This window comes from Carlito syrichta, unplaced genomic scaffold (assembly GCF_000164805.1).
Source record: "Carlito syrichta isolate Samal-C Ts95f unplaced genomic scaffold, Tarsius_syrichta-2.0.1 Scaffold131333, whole genome shotgun sequence".
NCBI lineage: Eukaryota > Metazoa > Chordata > Mammalia > Primates > Tarsiidae > Carlito > Carlito syrichta.
The window spans coordinates 6,142-23,563 of NW_007075429.1; the positions used below are offsets into that span (position 1 = coordinate 6,142).

Sequence of the window (17,422 nt, forward strand, 5' to 3'; positions counted from 1 at the left end):
CCGGGGCCCCGCGGCCGACGACCGCCTCTCACACACCCAGCCCCGACGCGCAGTGGTTGGGACTGCGGAGGCGACGGGTGTCCGCGTTTCCATCCAGCTCTCACGCAGTTCGCCTTCCGGGAGAAAAGTGCTCATTCTGTAAAGTAAACAAAACTCTGAAAGCAGAATGGCTCCCCAAAGGGAGTGCTTTGGTTTTTTGGTTTGTTTTTTTCCGAATTCGAGTCTTACTCCAAAGCCCAGGCTGGAGTGCAGTGGCACACTCACGGCCTCCACAGCCTCAACCCGCCGGGCTCAGGCGATCCTTCCGCCTCAGCCTTCCAAGTAGCTGGACCTACTGGCACACACTGCCACACCCGGCTAGTTTTTGATTTATTGCAGAGACGAGGTCTCGCCAAGTTGCCCAGGCTGGTCTCGAACCCACGGGCTCAGGCCAGCCACCCGCCTCGACCTCCCAAAGCGCTGGGATGACAGGCTGAGGTACTGAGCCTGGCAGGGAGTGGCTTTTAATTTGTCAGGAAGTAAGTTAAGGCTGTCTTTATTGCCGAAGTAGGTAGAAGTCCATTGCTTGCTGATAGGTCACCTCTAGTGGCCTCTTCTTTCTAGAATAGTTTCCGCCTAATTCCAGCACCCACAGAGGGTGCCTGAAACCCCCTGAAGTTAGGGAGCCATGTCTAGGAATTGCTTTTCTACTGGACTCACTTCATTATGCTTCGAATTCAGAACACCGATTCCACTAGAGCCAGGCCTGGCTGTGTTTCCAGGCTCTCTCAGAATCCGACAGGGTAGAGATACCTTCAGCCTGCAGATGCGTGTCCGTGTGAAGGGCGTTAGCGTGTGCTTGCCTGGCTTGGCGAGCCCCAGTGCCTACGAATGTCCCTGCTTCTCGGTCCCATGCAGTTGTCGATGTCTATCAAGGCTGGTGTGGCCCCTGCAAGCCTGTGGTGAGCCTCTTCCAGAAGATGAGGATGGAGCTTGGCCTGGACCTCCTGCATTTCGCATCAGTAAGATTCTCTCTCGGTAAAAAGTCATACAACACTGTACAGTGCTTTTTTATTTTTTTTTAATTTTTTTGAGTTGGAGTCTCACTCTGTCGCCCAGGCTGGAATGCAGTGGCACGCTGACAGCCGCCACCGCATCGACCTGCTGGGCTCCAGTGATCCTTCCGCCTCAGCCTTTCAAGCAGCCGGAACTACAGGCATGTGCTACCACGCCCGGCTAATTTTTTGATTTAATGTAGAGATGAGGCCTGGCCAAGTTGCCCAGGCAGTCCTCCCACCTCGGCCTCCCAAGGTACTGGGTACGCCCAGGATGCCCGCCACACCCAGGGTGCCTGCTGTGCCCAGGGTGCCCACTGACAGCTGGTTTTCTTCAGGCAGAAGCAGACTGTCTTGAAGTCCTCGAGAGATACCGAGGGAGGTGTGAGCCAACCTTCCTGTTTTATGCAGTAAGTACATGTTCAGAATCAGAGCTGTCTGATGGCTGCAAGTCCTTGGAGTCCAAAGAGATGCGTCTCGCTGGCATTAATTTTCTCTGGGTAGCCTCACACATGCAAACAAGTGATGCTGTTTTCTCTGACGCCTCCCCAGACGGTTTTTATTATGTTGGCTACACACAGAGCCTCCCTAAGTCGACGTGACACAGGCCCCTGGCCAGGATGGTGGCGGACACAGCTCCCTGGGGGCCACTGTGGTTGCCTGGGACAGCCTACCGGGCTGGCTGGACACAGCCAAGGACCAGGAGTCACTCAAGGGCACATGCTCCGAATTGGTTTCACCCGCAGAGTTTCAAGATTTCCCTCCTTTGCGCCCTAGCGGGGAGCTTTTGGCAAGCATGAATGCTCCCTTGTGGGGCAGACAAGCTCCGCGTCCCTCTTTCTTTCGTCGTAAAACGCGGAGGCGGGGGCCAGAAGGTCAGAAACGAGAGGGACTGCTGGGGAAAGCCAAGGGCTCAGAGCTTTGGCAGTACAGTCAGGATGCCCTCAAGGGGGACACCCAGCTCCAGGGCCCCAGGCCCACTGTCCCCGCTTTGCTGCCAGGTTCAGGCCACCGCCAGGCCCTGATGGCAACGACTGGTGTGCTGCCCCCGACCCAGACCAACCCCCTCACGGCCCAGGCGGAGAAACCGGGTTCTGCCCCACCCCCGCCCCATGCCTCCTGATGGCCAGGCCAGGGCTGCTCAGTTCGAGAAGCTTTGGCCTCCCAGCCTCAGCACCGAAAGGGTTACCAACTAAAAACCTAGGATAAACCGGCACGAGAGCTCCAGCCCTGAGCAGGGAGACTGAAGGCGTGTGATGGAACGTGCCTGGGGAGGGAAGGAGAGATGGGAAAGTGCTCAGAGCCAGCCACACGGGCAGCAGAGCTCAGCTGCAGAGGTGGGCCGTCTTCCCAGCGTTGACCGCTTGGGACCGAGGTGGCGAAGGCACACGTCATAACCGGCTGTGCGGGACCAGGCGCCATCGTCTCTGACCCCGCGGCAGTGTGTGGGGCAGATGGAGAGGAAGGTTGACCCGCTCTGTGTGAACTTTCCCGCTCCAGTTCACTCCGTCGTGAGTAATACACGTAGAAGGTTTTGAAAACATTAAAGCGGGGCTGGAGGCGGTGGCTCACGCCGGCAATCCCAGGACTTTGGGAGGCTGAGGCAAGAGGATTGCTTGAGCCAGTTCAAGACCAGTCTGGGCAACGTCGCAAGGCCTTGTCTCTAAATTAATGATTAATTAACTAATTTTTTAAATAAGTTAAAGCAAGGTCAGGCAGTGGCTCAGGCCTGTAATCCCAGCGCTTTGGGAGGCTGAGGTGGGAGGATCACTTGAGGCCAAGAGTTCAAGACCAGCTTGGGCAATACATGCCTGTAGTTCCAGCTCCTCCGAAGTCTGAGGTTAGAGGATCCCTCGAGCCCAGGAGGTCAAAGTTATGGTGAGCTCTGACCACGCCACTGCACTCTGTTGTACCCGAATCCTGAATCCGAGAGACCACCAAAGAGCCAGCTCCGATGCAGATCACATGAGGGTCTTTATTCAGGCTCGAGTCTGGGCTCACGTCCGTAACCGGCGCAGTAGTACGGGAACGAGAGCCCCGGCCCAGCGCAGCAAGCAGCTTATATACACAGTTACAAGGGAGGGAAAGGACTTTAAACTTGTTCGCACACGATTGGGTAATTTCTCCTACTGGGTACGGGGGGTTTGGGATTGGTTGGTTTGTAGGGTCGCGTCGCGGCTGACCGCGGCTGACCATCAACGGTCAGGCGGGCTGGGTGGAACCAGTTGGGACATCTGGAATGTGAGATTACTAGGGGAGTGGAGCAGGAAATGGGGCCAGAGGGTCTGCACCGTGACTCCGCGGTTTTCTTTTGGTCTGTGAACTTGTTTACCAAAAGTACACTACTGGGCTTGGGCGGGAAAGCAAACCTACATCGGAGTTTTAAAAACAAGTTTCAATATACATTCAGAATGAGCTTGAACCTACGCTTAAAACAAGTTTTATCACCCAATTATGAACTAGATGGCCCTTGAGCTCCTCACACTCCAGCCTGGGGGACGGAGCTAGACATTGTTTCCAAAAGATAAATTTTAAAAAAGTTAAAGCAGAACACAGGTTCTTCCAAATGCCACTTCCACCGTGACATTCCCCCTGACCACCCCGGAAGATGCTGGGGATGCCTGCCCTGAGTTCCAAGCACCTTGTAAGTTCCCCCGGTTCGGCAGTGGTCTTGCTGTAAATGTTTCTGTGGCACGACCACGGCTCTCCCCACTGCACTCCCCGTCTGTGAGGGCTGCGATGGTGTTTTTTCGTGTTTAACGTTTATAATATTCTTTGTCTGTGCCTGGCAAAGGATTGCAGTCTCGGCATGGTGAGGACTCCAGACTCGCTTGTGGAGTGCTGAAGCCACATGTGAGCCGTCTGGGTCACTCACACCTTGCTGGGCGCTGTTGCCCTTGACTGCTGTGGTTGCCCTGAGGGAGGCTTGACGGGCGGACTGGAGTGGAGGGTAGAGGTCGAAATGGAGCCGGTCAGAACTCGGAGCAGACCTGAGGGTGTCCTGCCGAGGCGGAGCAGGGGCACGCGCCCTCATGGAGAGCACTGGGCCTGGGTCGAGGGACCTGGGCCTGGGCACACTCCTCAGCACTGTGCTGGCTCTTGAAAGAGTGGCAGTCTGCAGAGAGGCTCTCCCGCTGTCTGCAATTCCAGGGAGGAGAGCTGGTGGCCGTGGTCAGAGGCGCCAACGCCCCGCTGCTGCAGAAAACCATCCGCGACCAGCTGCAGGCCGAGGAGAAGGTGCTGGCTGGAGGCGGAGGCCGAACCGTGGTACTGGAGGCCACGTCCTGGGGCGGCAGGCGCGCGGGGCCCACCCCTCGCCAGGGCCCCTTGGCCGCTCCATCGAGCCCCACCCGGGTCTGCTCCTCACGTGGGCCCAGGAGAGCACATCCCACTCGCCATGCCTGTGCCTGCTGAAACCTGGGCGAAGTTGCCCCGGGCACGAGGAGGAAATTGAAGCCCTCGTCCCGAGCCCTTGGCTTCTTTTCTCTGCTTCCGTGGCCCCCCTGCCCCCCACCCCCACTTCAGCTCCCAACAAACACTCGAGGAGAGGGTGGGGGAAGTCGGGCAGGGGGCGCCGGGGGCTCTTTCAGCCGGGCAGAAGCTCTCCCGCCACCCACCTGCCCAGAAACTCATGAACCCAGAGGCTTTGTGTCTGTAGTTTAGAAGTTAACGAGCTGCGTTTAATTCAGCGCAGCTTGTGGTCTTGGTAAGCCGTCTCCGTGGTAGGAGACTGAGGTCTCCCCGGCTGCCCTCGAAGACGGGTCAGGGCGAGAGGCACTTCCTGGCACTCTGTGGCCTCCCACCCTCGGCCTGGTTCTGTGTTCGCCGTTCACGTTTTCTTGCTCCATGCCAAAGAGCAAAGCCTCGTTGCTCTAGAATGGATTGAAATCAAATCCTGTCTTCTCCCAAGAAAACTGGCAGTTTTCCCCCGAGAAAGAGAAGGCAGCTGCTTACCTGTCCACACGCCTCCCCCAGGGAAGGCGATCTCTTCGCTCCTTCTCTGCGCTGTGCAGCCAGTCTCTTTGCAGCTCCTTACGTCTCGATTCTTCCTCTGTCTTCCTGCCAGCTCTCCACCTCCCCTTAGGCACGTGAGGACAGGCCGCGCCCAGAACTGAGGATAGCTGTGGGGCTTCCTGCCTTCCAGCCCTCTCGTCCCTCACCGACACTGCAGCAAATGGGTCTCAGGGTCTCCGAGACTCTGATCCCTGGGGCTGTCTGGGTTTTGCTGTGTTTTGTGTTTTGGAGCAGCAGGTCTGCGGAGGTCTCGGTGGGATGCTGGTCAGCTAGTGACCTGCTCATGACCATCCGTCCTAGGTCAAAGACGAAGCCCTGTCTGACGAAGATGCGGGCTCTGCCCACGGGAAGGACAGCGGCGGAGAGGAGGACCTGGGTGAGTGCGGAGCCCCCGAGCGGCGGAGGGGCAAGGCTGACTCAGATCGGAGCGCGTTTCACACGCACGGTATTCGGTCTGCTGATCAGCCTGAGCCCGGAGGACTTCCAAAAGTGGCTCGGAATCCCCTCCACCTCCCCCTCCTTTTTGAAAATGGACACACAAGAGACAGACACGGGGTTGGGGTATGTGAGGTCGTTTGGCAGACTCATACAATCAAATCAGACGCTGGGGACATTCATAGAGATTAAATATCCACTTTTTCTTTATGCCAGGAACGTCCAGATGATTTCCCTCTGGCCGTTTTGAAATGTGCCACGGTGGATGCTACTCGTGCCCTCCTGGCCTAGCAAACTCTGGCCGTCTGTGTGTCTGTGCCCTCGCCCCCCCCAGCCCCAGCAGCTGGTGTCCACTCATCTGCTCTCTGCCCCGTGAGAGCCGCCGCTGCAGTTCCCACATGACCGAGAAGGCACGCGACACTCGCCTCTCGGTGCTTATTTCACTCACCATCGTGACCTCCAGGCGCATCCACGTGGCTGCAAAGCCAGGACTGCACCACCTTTTAGGGCTGAATACCATTTCGTTGTGTATGCATGCCATCTTTTCCCTATCCGTCATCCAGTGATGGATGTCCAGGTTGATGGCACATTTTGGCTGTTGTGAATAATGCTGCAGTACACATGGGAGTGCAACAGCTCTTTGAGATACTGATTCCTGCCTTCTGGATGTTCGCCCAGGAGTGGAGTTGCTGGATCATACAGAAGGGTTCTTTCTAGTTTCGTGTGTGTGTGTGTGTGTGTGTGTGTGTGTAAGTAGGATTGACCAAGAAAAAAGAAAAGCTCCCACGGTGGGAGAGGATAAGAAGGTGTGAACCCCTTTCTAGTTTTTAAGGACCTTCCACAGTGGCTATATGCATCTATATTCCCACCAACAGTATATGAGCATTCCTTTGTCTTCACAAGTTTGCCTTGTTATTCCTTTAACTTTTGGGGATGAGAGTCACCCTAATGGCGTGAGATGACCTCGCTGGATTTGGATTCACATTCCTCTGATGATTAGTGATGTTGAGCATTTTTTTCAGTTACCTGTTGAGCATCTGTACGTCTTTTTTGGAGAAATGTCTATTCAGATCTTTTGCCCATGTAAAAATCAGATTATTTGAGTTTTGGGCTTAGATTTTCATGTTGTATTTCCATTTTCCTATCTTTGAAGACGTTTTTTAATTTCCTTCTTAATTTCTTCATTGACCCATTGGTTTTCAAGGAGCTTGCTGTTTAATTTTCAGGAGCACATCTGTGGAGTTTCTGAGGTTTCTCTTGTTCCCGATTTCTAGTTTTATTTCATTGTGGTCAGAAAACATACTTGCTGTGATTTCGACTTTTCTAGATAAGTTATGATTTGTGTTGTGGCTTACGATATGGTCTACTCTGGAGAATGTTCCATGTGCTGATGAAGAGAATGTGCGTTCTGTAGTAGTTGGGTGAAATGTCCTGCAAATGTCAGTTAGGTCCATTTGGTCTGGTGTGAAGTTCAACACTGACGTTTCTATGTTGGTTTCTCTGTATCGTACTGAGAGCGATGTGCTGGGGTCCCCTACTCTTCCCGTTTTGCGGTCTCTCTCCCTTTGTATCTAGTGGCGTTTGCTTTATGTACTGGGACGCCCTGGTGTTGGGTGCAGAGATACTTATAATTGTCTGTTCTCTTGCTGAATGACCCCTTTATCACTAAATGGTGCCCTTCTCTCATCTAATATAGCCACTTCAGCTCTTTTCCGGTTTCCACTTGTATGGAATATTTCTTTTCTATCCCTTCACTTTTAGTCTCCGTGTGTTTTTATAGGTAAAATAATAGGCAGCATGTAGTTGGGTCTGGTTTCTTTATGCATTCAGCCACTCTGTGTCTTTTAATTGGAGAGTTGAACCCATTTACATTCAGTGTCATTACTGAGAAGTAAGGCCATGTGTACTATGCTATTTTGTTGCTTCTTCTCCTGTTGCTTTGCTACTGAGTGATTTTCTCTGGTAGTATGTTAATTAATTGCTTATTATTTTTAGCGTATCAATATAGGTTTTTGCACTGTTAACAGAAAATATAACAAGCTATTTTATACTTCCCTTAGATCACAAAATTTTATCTTAAGAGATGACAAATGAAAACATAACAAGCTATTTTATACTTCCCTTAGATCACAAAAACAGAAAAAAAAAACACAACAACAACAGAAAGAGAATTCTATACCCTAACTCTGTCCTTCCAAAACTTTGACTTTCTGTCACCTCTATTTACATATTTCAAATACATAAATTTTAAATATTTTTAATACGGCTGCCATAGCCTCTGTTGCCTTTGATACATTTGTCTTTTAGGCTTTATGCAGAGTCGTGAGTGGGCTGCACACTACCATTACAGGATTGGGGTATTCTGGGGTTGTCCTCATACTTAACTCTACCAGTAGGTTTTATGCTTTCACATGTTTTCTTTTTGCACATTGATGTTTTTGTTTTGTTTTGTTTTGTCTTTTTCTCTCAGACTGAAGAACTCCCTTTAACATTTCTAGAAAGCCTGGTCTGTGGTGGTAAATCCTCTCAGCTTTTGTTTGGCTGTGGAAGACTTGATCTCTCCTTCGTATTGGAAGGATAGCTCTGCTGGACACAGTATTCTTGGATGACAGGCTTTTTTCACTCAGCATCTTGAAAATGTCATCCCGCTGCCTCCTGGTCCGCATGGTTTCTGTTAAGTCTTTTGCTGCCAAATGAATGGGATGGACTCTGGGAAGATTTACCCTAGAATACCTTGTCTCTTATCAGCTGACTTCAAGCATTCTGTGCCCTTTAAGCCGAGCACGTCACAGCTTTCTGGTCATGTTCAAGAATGACAGGTGTGACTTTCACAGCAATTATGGGCATCAGAAAAAGCTCTACTTAATAAAATGGAGGGTGGTCACACTAATTCTTTAAGACAATGATTCTGCTATTTCCTTAGTCATTTGGGCTAAAAGCTCAAGCTTCTTTTTCTACCTCTTTCTGAAACATCAGATAACCTTCCCTTCCCACAGCCCTGTCTCTTGGTAATATTTGAGACACCAGGGAAACCCGGACTGGGTTCAGGAACCACACTCATAAGAAGAGGAAGCAGTTTTACATCATGACATGAAGGAAAAGGCTGGTTTTTTGTGTGTAGATAACAAGGACTGTTTGAGTTGGAGCCTAATGCAGAGTGGCACGTAGCTTAGGAGAGCAAGAAAGCGTCCGGTGTGGAAGGACAGTCGGCGGCTTGGCTTCTTCAGGGAACGCTGCCGCCCCTTTTGCGGTGTCTTCTCTTTCCTCCCAAATCCCGTAACTCCCACCTGGAACACCACATGAAGTCCTGCCCTGCCCTGAGCCTTCCTCTCATTCACAACCAAGCCTGCTGTGCTCTGCCCATACCGGGCACCCTCACCTTCCACTCTTGCCCTGACCTGCTGCGGTCTGGCCTCCGCGCTTGCTGCTCCCTAAAATGGCGCTCCCCAGGGGCACCAGTGGCCTTCTTGGTGCCACATCCAGCAGGCAGCTTCCGGTCCATGTCCCACAGGGTCCTTCTGCACAGCGGATGGTCTCCATGATGGCTTCCTCCTCAGAACCTTCCTCTGGCTTCCGAGTTGCCATGGCCATTCTTGTTTCCGTCTGTCTCTGGCCTCTGCTTGGCCTCTCCCGCAGTAGCTTCTTTTCTGGTGCTCCCCTGGCAGCTGGAGCTCCCAGGACCCTGCTTGGGTCTCTTCTCCTTTTACACCTCTAGGCTCCAGGGATGATGGCATTTATGGCCAGAGTCTCTGAATGGCTAAGAATTCAGAGCATGCCAGAAATAGCAACCTCAGAACAAGTTAACAGATCTGTTGCTTGAAATGTACACGTTTTCGAGATTTTCGGAGTAGAAAGCTCTTCTTAAATGCAGGTATTGTCTCATTGCAAAACAACCCGTGTAGAAGCTGAGAAACAGAAAATAAGTAATGGGGGAGCGTAGGTAACTCACCAAGGCCAAGTCATACAAACAGGAAGACAGTGGAGACAGGCTCCTGGACGAGACACGGCCCTTCCTGCAGCTCCTGCAGTTGGAGCGATGGCCTCTGGTCCCGCGCACCCCCTCGTTGGCACAGCTGATCGGGCAGTGGACGCCAGTCCAAGGGCAGTCAATCAGTAGGCCAGTCAGTGAGCTGAGACTGGTGCCTTGACTCGAGCCAGCAGGCTGGCCCCTCTGGCTTCTCTCGGGAGAATTTTAATGAAGACAGAGAGAACAGAAGCTGCAGTCTGGCAGGGTATGCTGGGACTGAAAAGTCATGTCGACACAGGGCCTGGGCGGCCATCTCTGGCCACATGGCAGGAGAGGCAGGAAGAAGCAGAGGACAGGAGCCGGGAGCGGAGAGGCGAGCACGGCAGACCACAGTCAGCCCCAAGCGTTCCCAGAGGGTGCCGCCCCACTCCAGCCAGGCCAGCTCATTCAGTTGTTCCTGGGTGGGTGTCTTTTCCCAAGCAGTCCTTCAGCAATCCCGTCTCCCACATTCCCTCTGCCACCCACCCAGATTCATGGAGCTAGTGTCTGAGTCTCTTGCAGGCAGGCTGAAGCTGCAGTCAGGAGTCAGACCCCTGCAGCCACTCGAGACCAGGCTTGCAGGGCACGGCGAAGAGGCCAGGGAGGGAGCCCTGGGAGCCCGAGCCTGAGCCTGGTGCACTGTCTCCGTGGGGGCCTCCGGAGAGGCCTGATGCCAGCATCTGACGGCACCCTCCTTCGGCTTCCTTAGTTTCATCAGAAAAGACCTGCACCCTGGCGATCATTAAACCAGAGGCCGTGGCCCATGGAAAAACGGAGGAGATCGTCATGAAGGTGAGCGGCAGCACTCACCCAGCACAACTGCCCTCGCGTTCTCTCGGGGGATAAAGGGGTGGCACGGGGCGGCGGCATCCTAGCAGAAAGACGCCAGCTAAGGGGTTGCAACTCCAACTCCACCCAAGTCCACGAAAAGGTGAGATCTGGTTGGGCACATACTGTGGGGTGAGGGCCCCACGGCTTTGAATGTTGCCTATCTTCATTTTTTACATTTTAACTAAGTTAAGTTGAATGTGGACTTGGTTTACCCTTTTGGTCTGTTTATTCTACAGATCCAGGAGGCTGGGTTTGACATCCTAGCAAATGAAGAGAGAACCCTGACAGAGGCGGAAATGCGGCTTTTCTACCAACGCAGAGCTGGAGAGGTCAGCTGTCTGCCTCCATGCGCTCGGCATGCTCTCCTTTCTCTCTTTTCCTCCGACGTTGTGTCTATAGATTATGTTAGTTTGGGAGAAAACAGAATACCATGAAGAACAAGAATATGGGCTGTAGCGGGCTAGAAATGGCCCTCCGAGTGATTGCAGGGGCAAAACAGGCTGCAAGGAGAGATTTCGACTCTAAGTCGCGAAACGGGGGATTTATCAGGCCACTGCATAACCCGCAGAGTCCAAGGAAGAGCTTAGCAAGAAGGGCGCGGGGTCCAAAGGAGCCAGGCAGGCCTAGAGACCTCAGAAGCAGAGCCTCACGCCTGCCGCTTCAGACGCAGCTTTTGGATGCTCAGACCCAGCCACCTTCCACTTGCTTCTGCTGATGACTCGCCCGCTTGGGAGTCTGCTGGGCATGGCTGGGGTGCCTCTCAGGTTAGGGGGGTGTGTGTGTGTGCGTGTCTGTGGCTGCCAGTCAAGCTGAGACCCAGGAAAATGGGGAAGGGCTGCTCCCCAAAGGACAGCCAGAGGGCTGTCCCTCGAAGGAGGAGGAGGGTCTGCCCGCACCAACTCCGTCCCAACCCTTGGCTGTCCAGCGCCCACACCTCTCTCCTCATCTGATTTCCACACGTGGGCTTTGGAGCCCCCCCAGCTAACTTGCTGTGATCGTCTCCTGTCCAACCCGGGGTGGTTCCACTGAAGTCTCCTTCTTCTGGGTCGACCGCCCCCGACACCCTCCACAGCGGGCGGAGGTGGCCACGCGGGCCAGGCGGCGTGTCCCTGGCATGCGTGCCGGCTGGGGCAAGGCTGCCGACTCCCTCCCAGATGCGGGCCGCAGGAGGCCCTGCCCGGGGTCACCCTTTTCCTCCCTGTGTCCAGGAGGCCTTTGAGAAGCTGGTGCATCACATGTGCAGCGGACCGAGCCACCTCCTGATCCTCGCCAGCACTGAGGACGCCGAGGACGTGGTCACTGCCTGGCGGACCCTGATGGGGGCCCTGTGACCCTGGTGTGGCCAGGAGAGAGCAGCCTGAGAGGTGATGTCCCCGGTGACGATCCTGCCTTCCTCCTTAAAACCCACATCCCGGGAAGCCGAGAGCCCCACTTGGGTTTGGCTCAGAATCGTGGATAGCACGCAAGGCTCGCTGATGGCCGAGAGCCCCCTCTGTTGTGCGTCTGGGGAGATGACATCGCCCCTCTGGTCTGGTCTCCAGCCCCTGCTGCTCTTGGGAGCTGCTCCTTGCCGCGCTCCCCTCTCCTGCCTTCTTCAGGCTGCTGCTGGATCGGGTCTTCTGCCGTGGCTCTCTCTCTAGCCAGAGGGTCGCGTGGTGTGCTTCCGGGGCCCCGTTCAAGCCTGCTGGGTCAGAGACTCGGGGTGGGGCCTGAGAATCTGCACTGCAGCCCCAAACACTTCCACCCCTACTCCGCACCCAGGGTGTCCTGCGTCCGAGCACCGTGTTTTGCACACGGCGCTGGGAGTGTTTAGCCTGGCGCCAGCAAAGCCAGATTCACTGTGTCTCGGCCTTTGAAGCTGAGATGCCAAGACAACGGGAAAGACATGAGTAAGAGGCCAGCGGACTGCACCCCTGCCTTGTGGTTGGAGGGAGCCAGAAGCATTCATACCAGAGGCAGGCTGGGCTAGTGACAGATCGCCAGGGCTCAGCTCTTAGGTCAGTACTTAGACACGTCTCTTCTCAGCCTTAGTTCCCTGTCAGGCGGGCTGTGAGCCATCCGCCACGGGAGGCTGTGTGCACACCAACACGCAGAGCTGTGCTGGGTCCATGGGAAGGCCTAGCCGTGTCCGTGTTATCTTATGGGAGTATTGCAAGGGTCAGCCATGCAAAGTTACGTCAAGAACTTGGCGTGGCACTAACCCTTGGTCGTGACATTGACACAACAGCAGCGCCTGTGCTCACGCCGTCCCTTGTGCTTCGCTTTTTGCTGTTGGGGTCCCCCTCTGTCATCCAGGCTGGGGTAAACGGGCACAATCACAGCTCACTTGCAGCCTCAACCTCCTGGACCCAGGCAGTCCTCCCGTTCAGCCTCCGGGTAGCTGGGACTACAGGCCTGTGCCACCCACCTGGCTCATTTGTTTATCTTTATTCTCGTAGAGGTGTAGTCTTGCTATGTGGCCCAGGCTGGTCTTGACCTCCTGGCCTCAAGCAATCTCCAGCCTTGGCCTCCCAGAGGGCTGGGATTCTAGGCGTGAGTCACACTGCGCCTGGCCCGACTGGAGCATCTTTAAAATGGGGACAATGGCTGTCTGCCTCATAGGGCTCTGGCGAAATGCAATGAGATCACGAAGGTAAAGCGCCAAGCCACGTGCCCACGTGCTGCCAGGGCCCCCAAAATGACAGCTACTGTTAGGTCACCGCTGTCCTTGGTACTTCCTGCAGAGAGAGAGCAGTTTCGCAGGCATGTGGAGTGCAGATTGGTAGTCGGTGACCATGTCGCCAAAAAGCAAAACATTTCAAAGGAAATAACCATTTCTTTTACATTTTGCCAACGCGTCCAGTCTCCGTGCTCAGTACGGCACAGAAATGCCCCTCAACGCCGTCCATGGCAGCCAGGACAGAGAAGCCGCGGACAGAGAACTGGCCCTGCTCTTCCCCCGCTCCAAGTTCGCAAACGAACATCCAGGAGCCCCTCAGGGTAAGTCAAGGCAGATGTGGTCCTCAAGAAATCGGAGGCCAAAGGAACTTGGGACTATGTGCTCGATTGTGGGGGGGCTGATAATTATTTGGTAACCGTCTTCAGTCTGATAAATTCCTGTTCTGAAAATAGCGTCGTCCTATAACTCCAGCATCTGCCTGCTAAAGCGTTGGTGTTGCCTAGAGTAAGTGTGGCTGTTTTTTTTTCGAGTTGGAGTCTCACTCCGTGGCCTAGGCTGGAGGACAGTGGCACACTCACAGCCACCCCAGCGTCAACCTGCTGGGCTCCCGCGATCCTTCCGCCTCAGCCTTCCGAGTAGCCGGAACTACGGGCGCGCGCACGATGTTGCCTTTTAACCATGTGACATTTGTTGCTGCTGCTAATTGTAGTCACATCTCCCCTGCAAAAGCACCTTGTTAGCATTTCCCTGTGGAAACCCCGGGAGCATTTAATGAACTTGCAGGAAGCCGACTCCAAAGCCAGTCAGAGGCCAGGGGCGGCTCCCTCCCGTCTCTGTGCTCCGCAGTCCCAGCTAAGCCTGCTAAGCCCCGGGGCCTCACTGCCCCCAGTCCGGCAGTTTTGGACCTTGCCTCCGGGGGCGCTCACGGCCCCTGGGCATTCTGAGTGGGAACCCCAAGGCGTCCAGAGCCGCCTGAACTCAGCCCATTCCATGACCAGTGGCTGAACGGCCAGGCCCATGCTGTGCCTGCCATCAGGGCGGCTGTGTGTCTCTGGTTTGCGCCTGAGGCGACACGGAAGGTGCTGGGGAGGACTGTCCCGGGAAGAGCCAAAGCGCGTGAGGCTGGGATTCTTGGGAGGCCACGTGCTGATCTGAAGGAGTGCGACAGTCTATGGCATCTGAAGGTTTGGGTTGCAGCTAACACATCCGTCTGCATGTTTGACAGCATCCGTGGCTTCAAGGTCTGAAACCAGCCAAGTCAGAAGAGGGCGGGGCGCGGGGCGGGGCCGGGGCTGGCCCTTGTTCTGTCCTTGCCGCTGCAGCCCAGGAGACAAGATGGTCTCCCATGCTGGCAGAGAGCACCTCGGAGGTCAGGGAGGCAGGGAACCTGGAAGCGACTCTGGGTCCAAGACCCACGGGCACACCCCCTCTGGAGGGCAGCCCCCGAGGCCTGTTTTCCTCCGTTTCCTCCGGGACCTGCCCCAGACAGAGCCCATGGTGCTGTTGCTTGCACATATCCAAGGTCGTGGAACCACCCTGCCCTTTGGGGGTGACTGGAGGCAGACCCGTGGAACTCAGGGCCGAGTCTGGGCCGGAGGTGGGTGGACTGGGAGACACCCCCGGGGCTGCTGGGGAGCGGGGGCGGGGTGGAGGGTATCGCGAGCCTGGCTTTCGGGCCGCAGGTGACATTGGGCAAAGGCGACAGGTCCGGAAGGGCCTGGGCCCAGCCACGTTCTGGGTGCAAGTGCACAGCTTGCTGTCCACACGGCCTGAAGCAGCCACTAGGGTGTAGACATTCTGCCCGTCTGTTCTGACGTGTCACGCCGTCTCAGTGTGGGGTCAGCCTGTGTCCCCGAAGTGCCCAGCACTGCTCCTGCCAAGGAAAAGGCGCCAGGCAGGCGTCCAGGGCTCCGGTGACTCCCTGCTGAACGGCCTCCGTGACGTTACCGGCCTCGCGGGGCCTCCGTCTCCTACCTGTGAGATGGAGGGGATCAGAGACCACAAGCGAACAGCTTCCTAACCCTGACCTTCCTCACAGGGCTTCCAGTCCACGCTTGGCCTGGCGCTCGCCTCCAGTCCCCAGTCCCCAACACCCGCTGGGGCCCCTCTGCGGCTGGCCCTGGCCCTACCTCCAGCAGCCGCGTCCTCGGAGCTCGCTCCCTTCTCCTGCTCTGCGGACGGCGGGGCGGGACTGGGCCGGCGGCTCCGGGAGTCCTACAGGGCGTCTGTCTTCCCGCAGGCAGCCAGGCTGAAGGCACGGCAGGCTCCCCGAGGCGTGTGGCTTCCCCGAGGACGCAGACTGAGGGCCGCGCGGGACAGAGCACGGAGTCTGCCGCACAGGCGGGCTCAGGCCGGGACCTGCTCTGCCCAGGACCGGCCCCTTTCTGACCTCGCCGTCTTGTGTGGACAATGAGAGTGACAGTGTAGAGTATCCTGCCCTATTAAACAGGACACAGAACACACACGAACTGGGGTTTTTTTTCTGCTCTGAGATTTTATCGACTAAACAGACATCGGCCGTAAGTCTGCCGTGAGGCACGGTGTCATCTCAGAGGGCACCGGGTTGCGCGAGACGGTGTTTACCCACAGTAAACCGCATGGACTCAGCGGCGCTAGAGCTCAGCTTGGTGGCGAGGAACTCGGCAACGGGCGGCGAGGTTGGCCACGAGACTTCCAGGCACACGGCGTGGGAGCAGCGCCCTCCTGCTGCCGCCACGCCCCACGGCCACCTAGCGCTGCCAGGCCTGCCCGTCTGGGTTCTCCGTGAGCCTGGGCTGCCCACAGCACGGCGCCTGGAGGCCCGTTGGGAGCCAGGCCTCCCCTGCCTTCCTGCGCCCCCCTTTGGTTTCCGGTCCCGGCTCAAGCCTGATTTTAAGGCCCAAGAGCTCCCGGTGGGGCCAGGTTGCCTGCAGCTTTGACTGAGCCGCCCGGCTTGGTCGTCCCTCCGTGGTCCCCTCTTGAGGGACACAGGCTTTCAGGACAGAGCCCCTGCGAGGACGCCCCGGGAGGGCTGCCGCCCGATGCCGCCCCTCGCCAGCTCGCACTGTGTCACGCGGCCCGGCCCGGGTACTCTCTCCAGAGGAGGCCGCCGAAGGCGGAGGCCAGCGATCTCCCCGCCACTTGCGGGTCTCCCCAGGCCCCTCTTGACCTGGCCCTGGGCTCCCAGAGGCCTCTGTGGAGCGACACACGCAGTCGGCCCAGCACGGGGCCCTGGGCTGGCTCCGGGTCCGAGCGACGCATCCGGCTGGTAAGCGAGGCCCGTGCGCTGGGCGAGCATTGCCGCTTCTCCCACGGCCTGCGTCGCCGTGCGGAGACCCACACCCACAGGGCTCCTCGGGGCCTGTCAGGGCCCCACACGAAGCAGTGAGCCCTGCAGCAGGACCTGTCAGGAAAGCCGGGCCGCTGCTTCAGACGGCACCCGGCCCGCCAGGGCCGTGCGCGTCCCCGAGTGGGCTCAAGGGCAAGGCCTGCGCGCGGACACCATGGGTGGCACAGCGCGCTCTGCCCGGGCTCCACGCCACGGGTGTGCGGGCCCTGAATGTGCCACGGCGACGGCCGAGGCCCAGGAAGCCCAGGACCGCCCGTCGCTGGCCTGACGGCAGTCGGCGCCACCAGGCCTCGGGAGGCAGATGAGGCGCCGGGTGACAGAGCGGGGAGAGCGAGGCGAGCCCCTCCTCCTGCTACAGGTGCCCCAGGCTGCGGGGGTCCCCACACCAGAGGCGGCTCTTCTCACGAGCGTCCAGAAGGCTGAGGCGTCAGGCAGGGGCTGAGGCGAGCGGGGCCTGAGGGGCTCAGACGTCAGCCCGCTCCGAGAGGAGGGACCCCCTGGCAGGGACCCCGGGCCTGTCTCCCACAGAAGCATCCGGGAGGCGCAGGACAGGTGCTCTCTTGGGTGTCCAGGCCTCTCAGCCCCCGGGCGTGAGCCCCTGGCCGGGAGCTCGCGAAGTGGAGGAAGACGGTTCCCCCGCAGGGCGGCCCTGGCTCTCCACGCAGCAAGGGGGCCGACGGCCGGCCCAGCCAGGCGGCGGGAGAAGAGGGCGCTCAGTCACCCGCTCCATGATCCCTGGGGCTTCCTCAGCTTCCCTGAAGCCAGATCCTGGACCAAACTTCCCTCATGCTGGAAATCAGCCTGTGCCTGTGCCCGGCGACGAGGGCAGGTCGGCGCGCGGGGCAGGATGCGGACGGCGCCAGCCCGGCTGCTGGTGACAAGGCGCTGCGGCCTCGGCCTGGGCCTCGTCCGGGCCGAGCGGGAGGGCTCTTCCCTCCTCGCTCCCGAGCCTCACACTCGTGTTCCCAGCGACAGTTACAGAAAAGGGGGTGCCCAGCCTTGCCCCTCGGCTCTCAGCCTCAGCCGGGCCCTCTCAGAGCTTCCCTCCACGAGAATTCCTCCCGTGAGCCACCCGCTGTCCTCCTCCAGGCCCCGGCGCAGGTGGCCTGGGCTGT

At 57.1% G+C, this 17,422-nt stretch overlaps 1 protein-coding gene across 1 annotated transcript in view; it reads left to right on the top strand.

The window, feature by feature from the left end:
* NME9 (NME/NM23 family member 9) overlaps positions 1–15,371 on the top strand; it is a 17,870-nt gene extending 2,499 nt beyond the window's left edge. The window contains 11 exon segments of the mRNA XM_008049285.2: positions 898–1,001; positions 1,373–1,444; positions 4,185–4,301; positions 5,349–5,424; positions 10,199–10,281; positions 10,557–10,649; positions 11,529–11,639; positions 11,641–11,684; positions 13,163–13,299; positions 15,219–15,242; positions 15,245–15,371. Coding sequence (XP_008047476.2) covers positions 898–1,001; positions 1,373–1,444; positions 4,185–4,301; positions 5,349–5,424; positions 10,199–10,281; positions 10,557–10,649; positions 11,529–11,639; positions 11,641–11,684; positions 13,163–13,299; positions 15,219–15,242; positions 15,245–15,282 — 899 coding nt within the window. The 3' untranslated portion in view covers positions 15,283–15,371.
* The last annotated feature ends 2,051 nt before the right edge of the window (positions 15,372–17,422 follow it).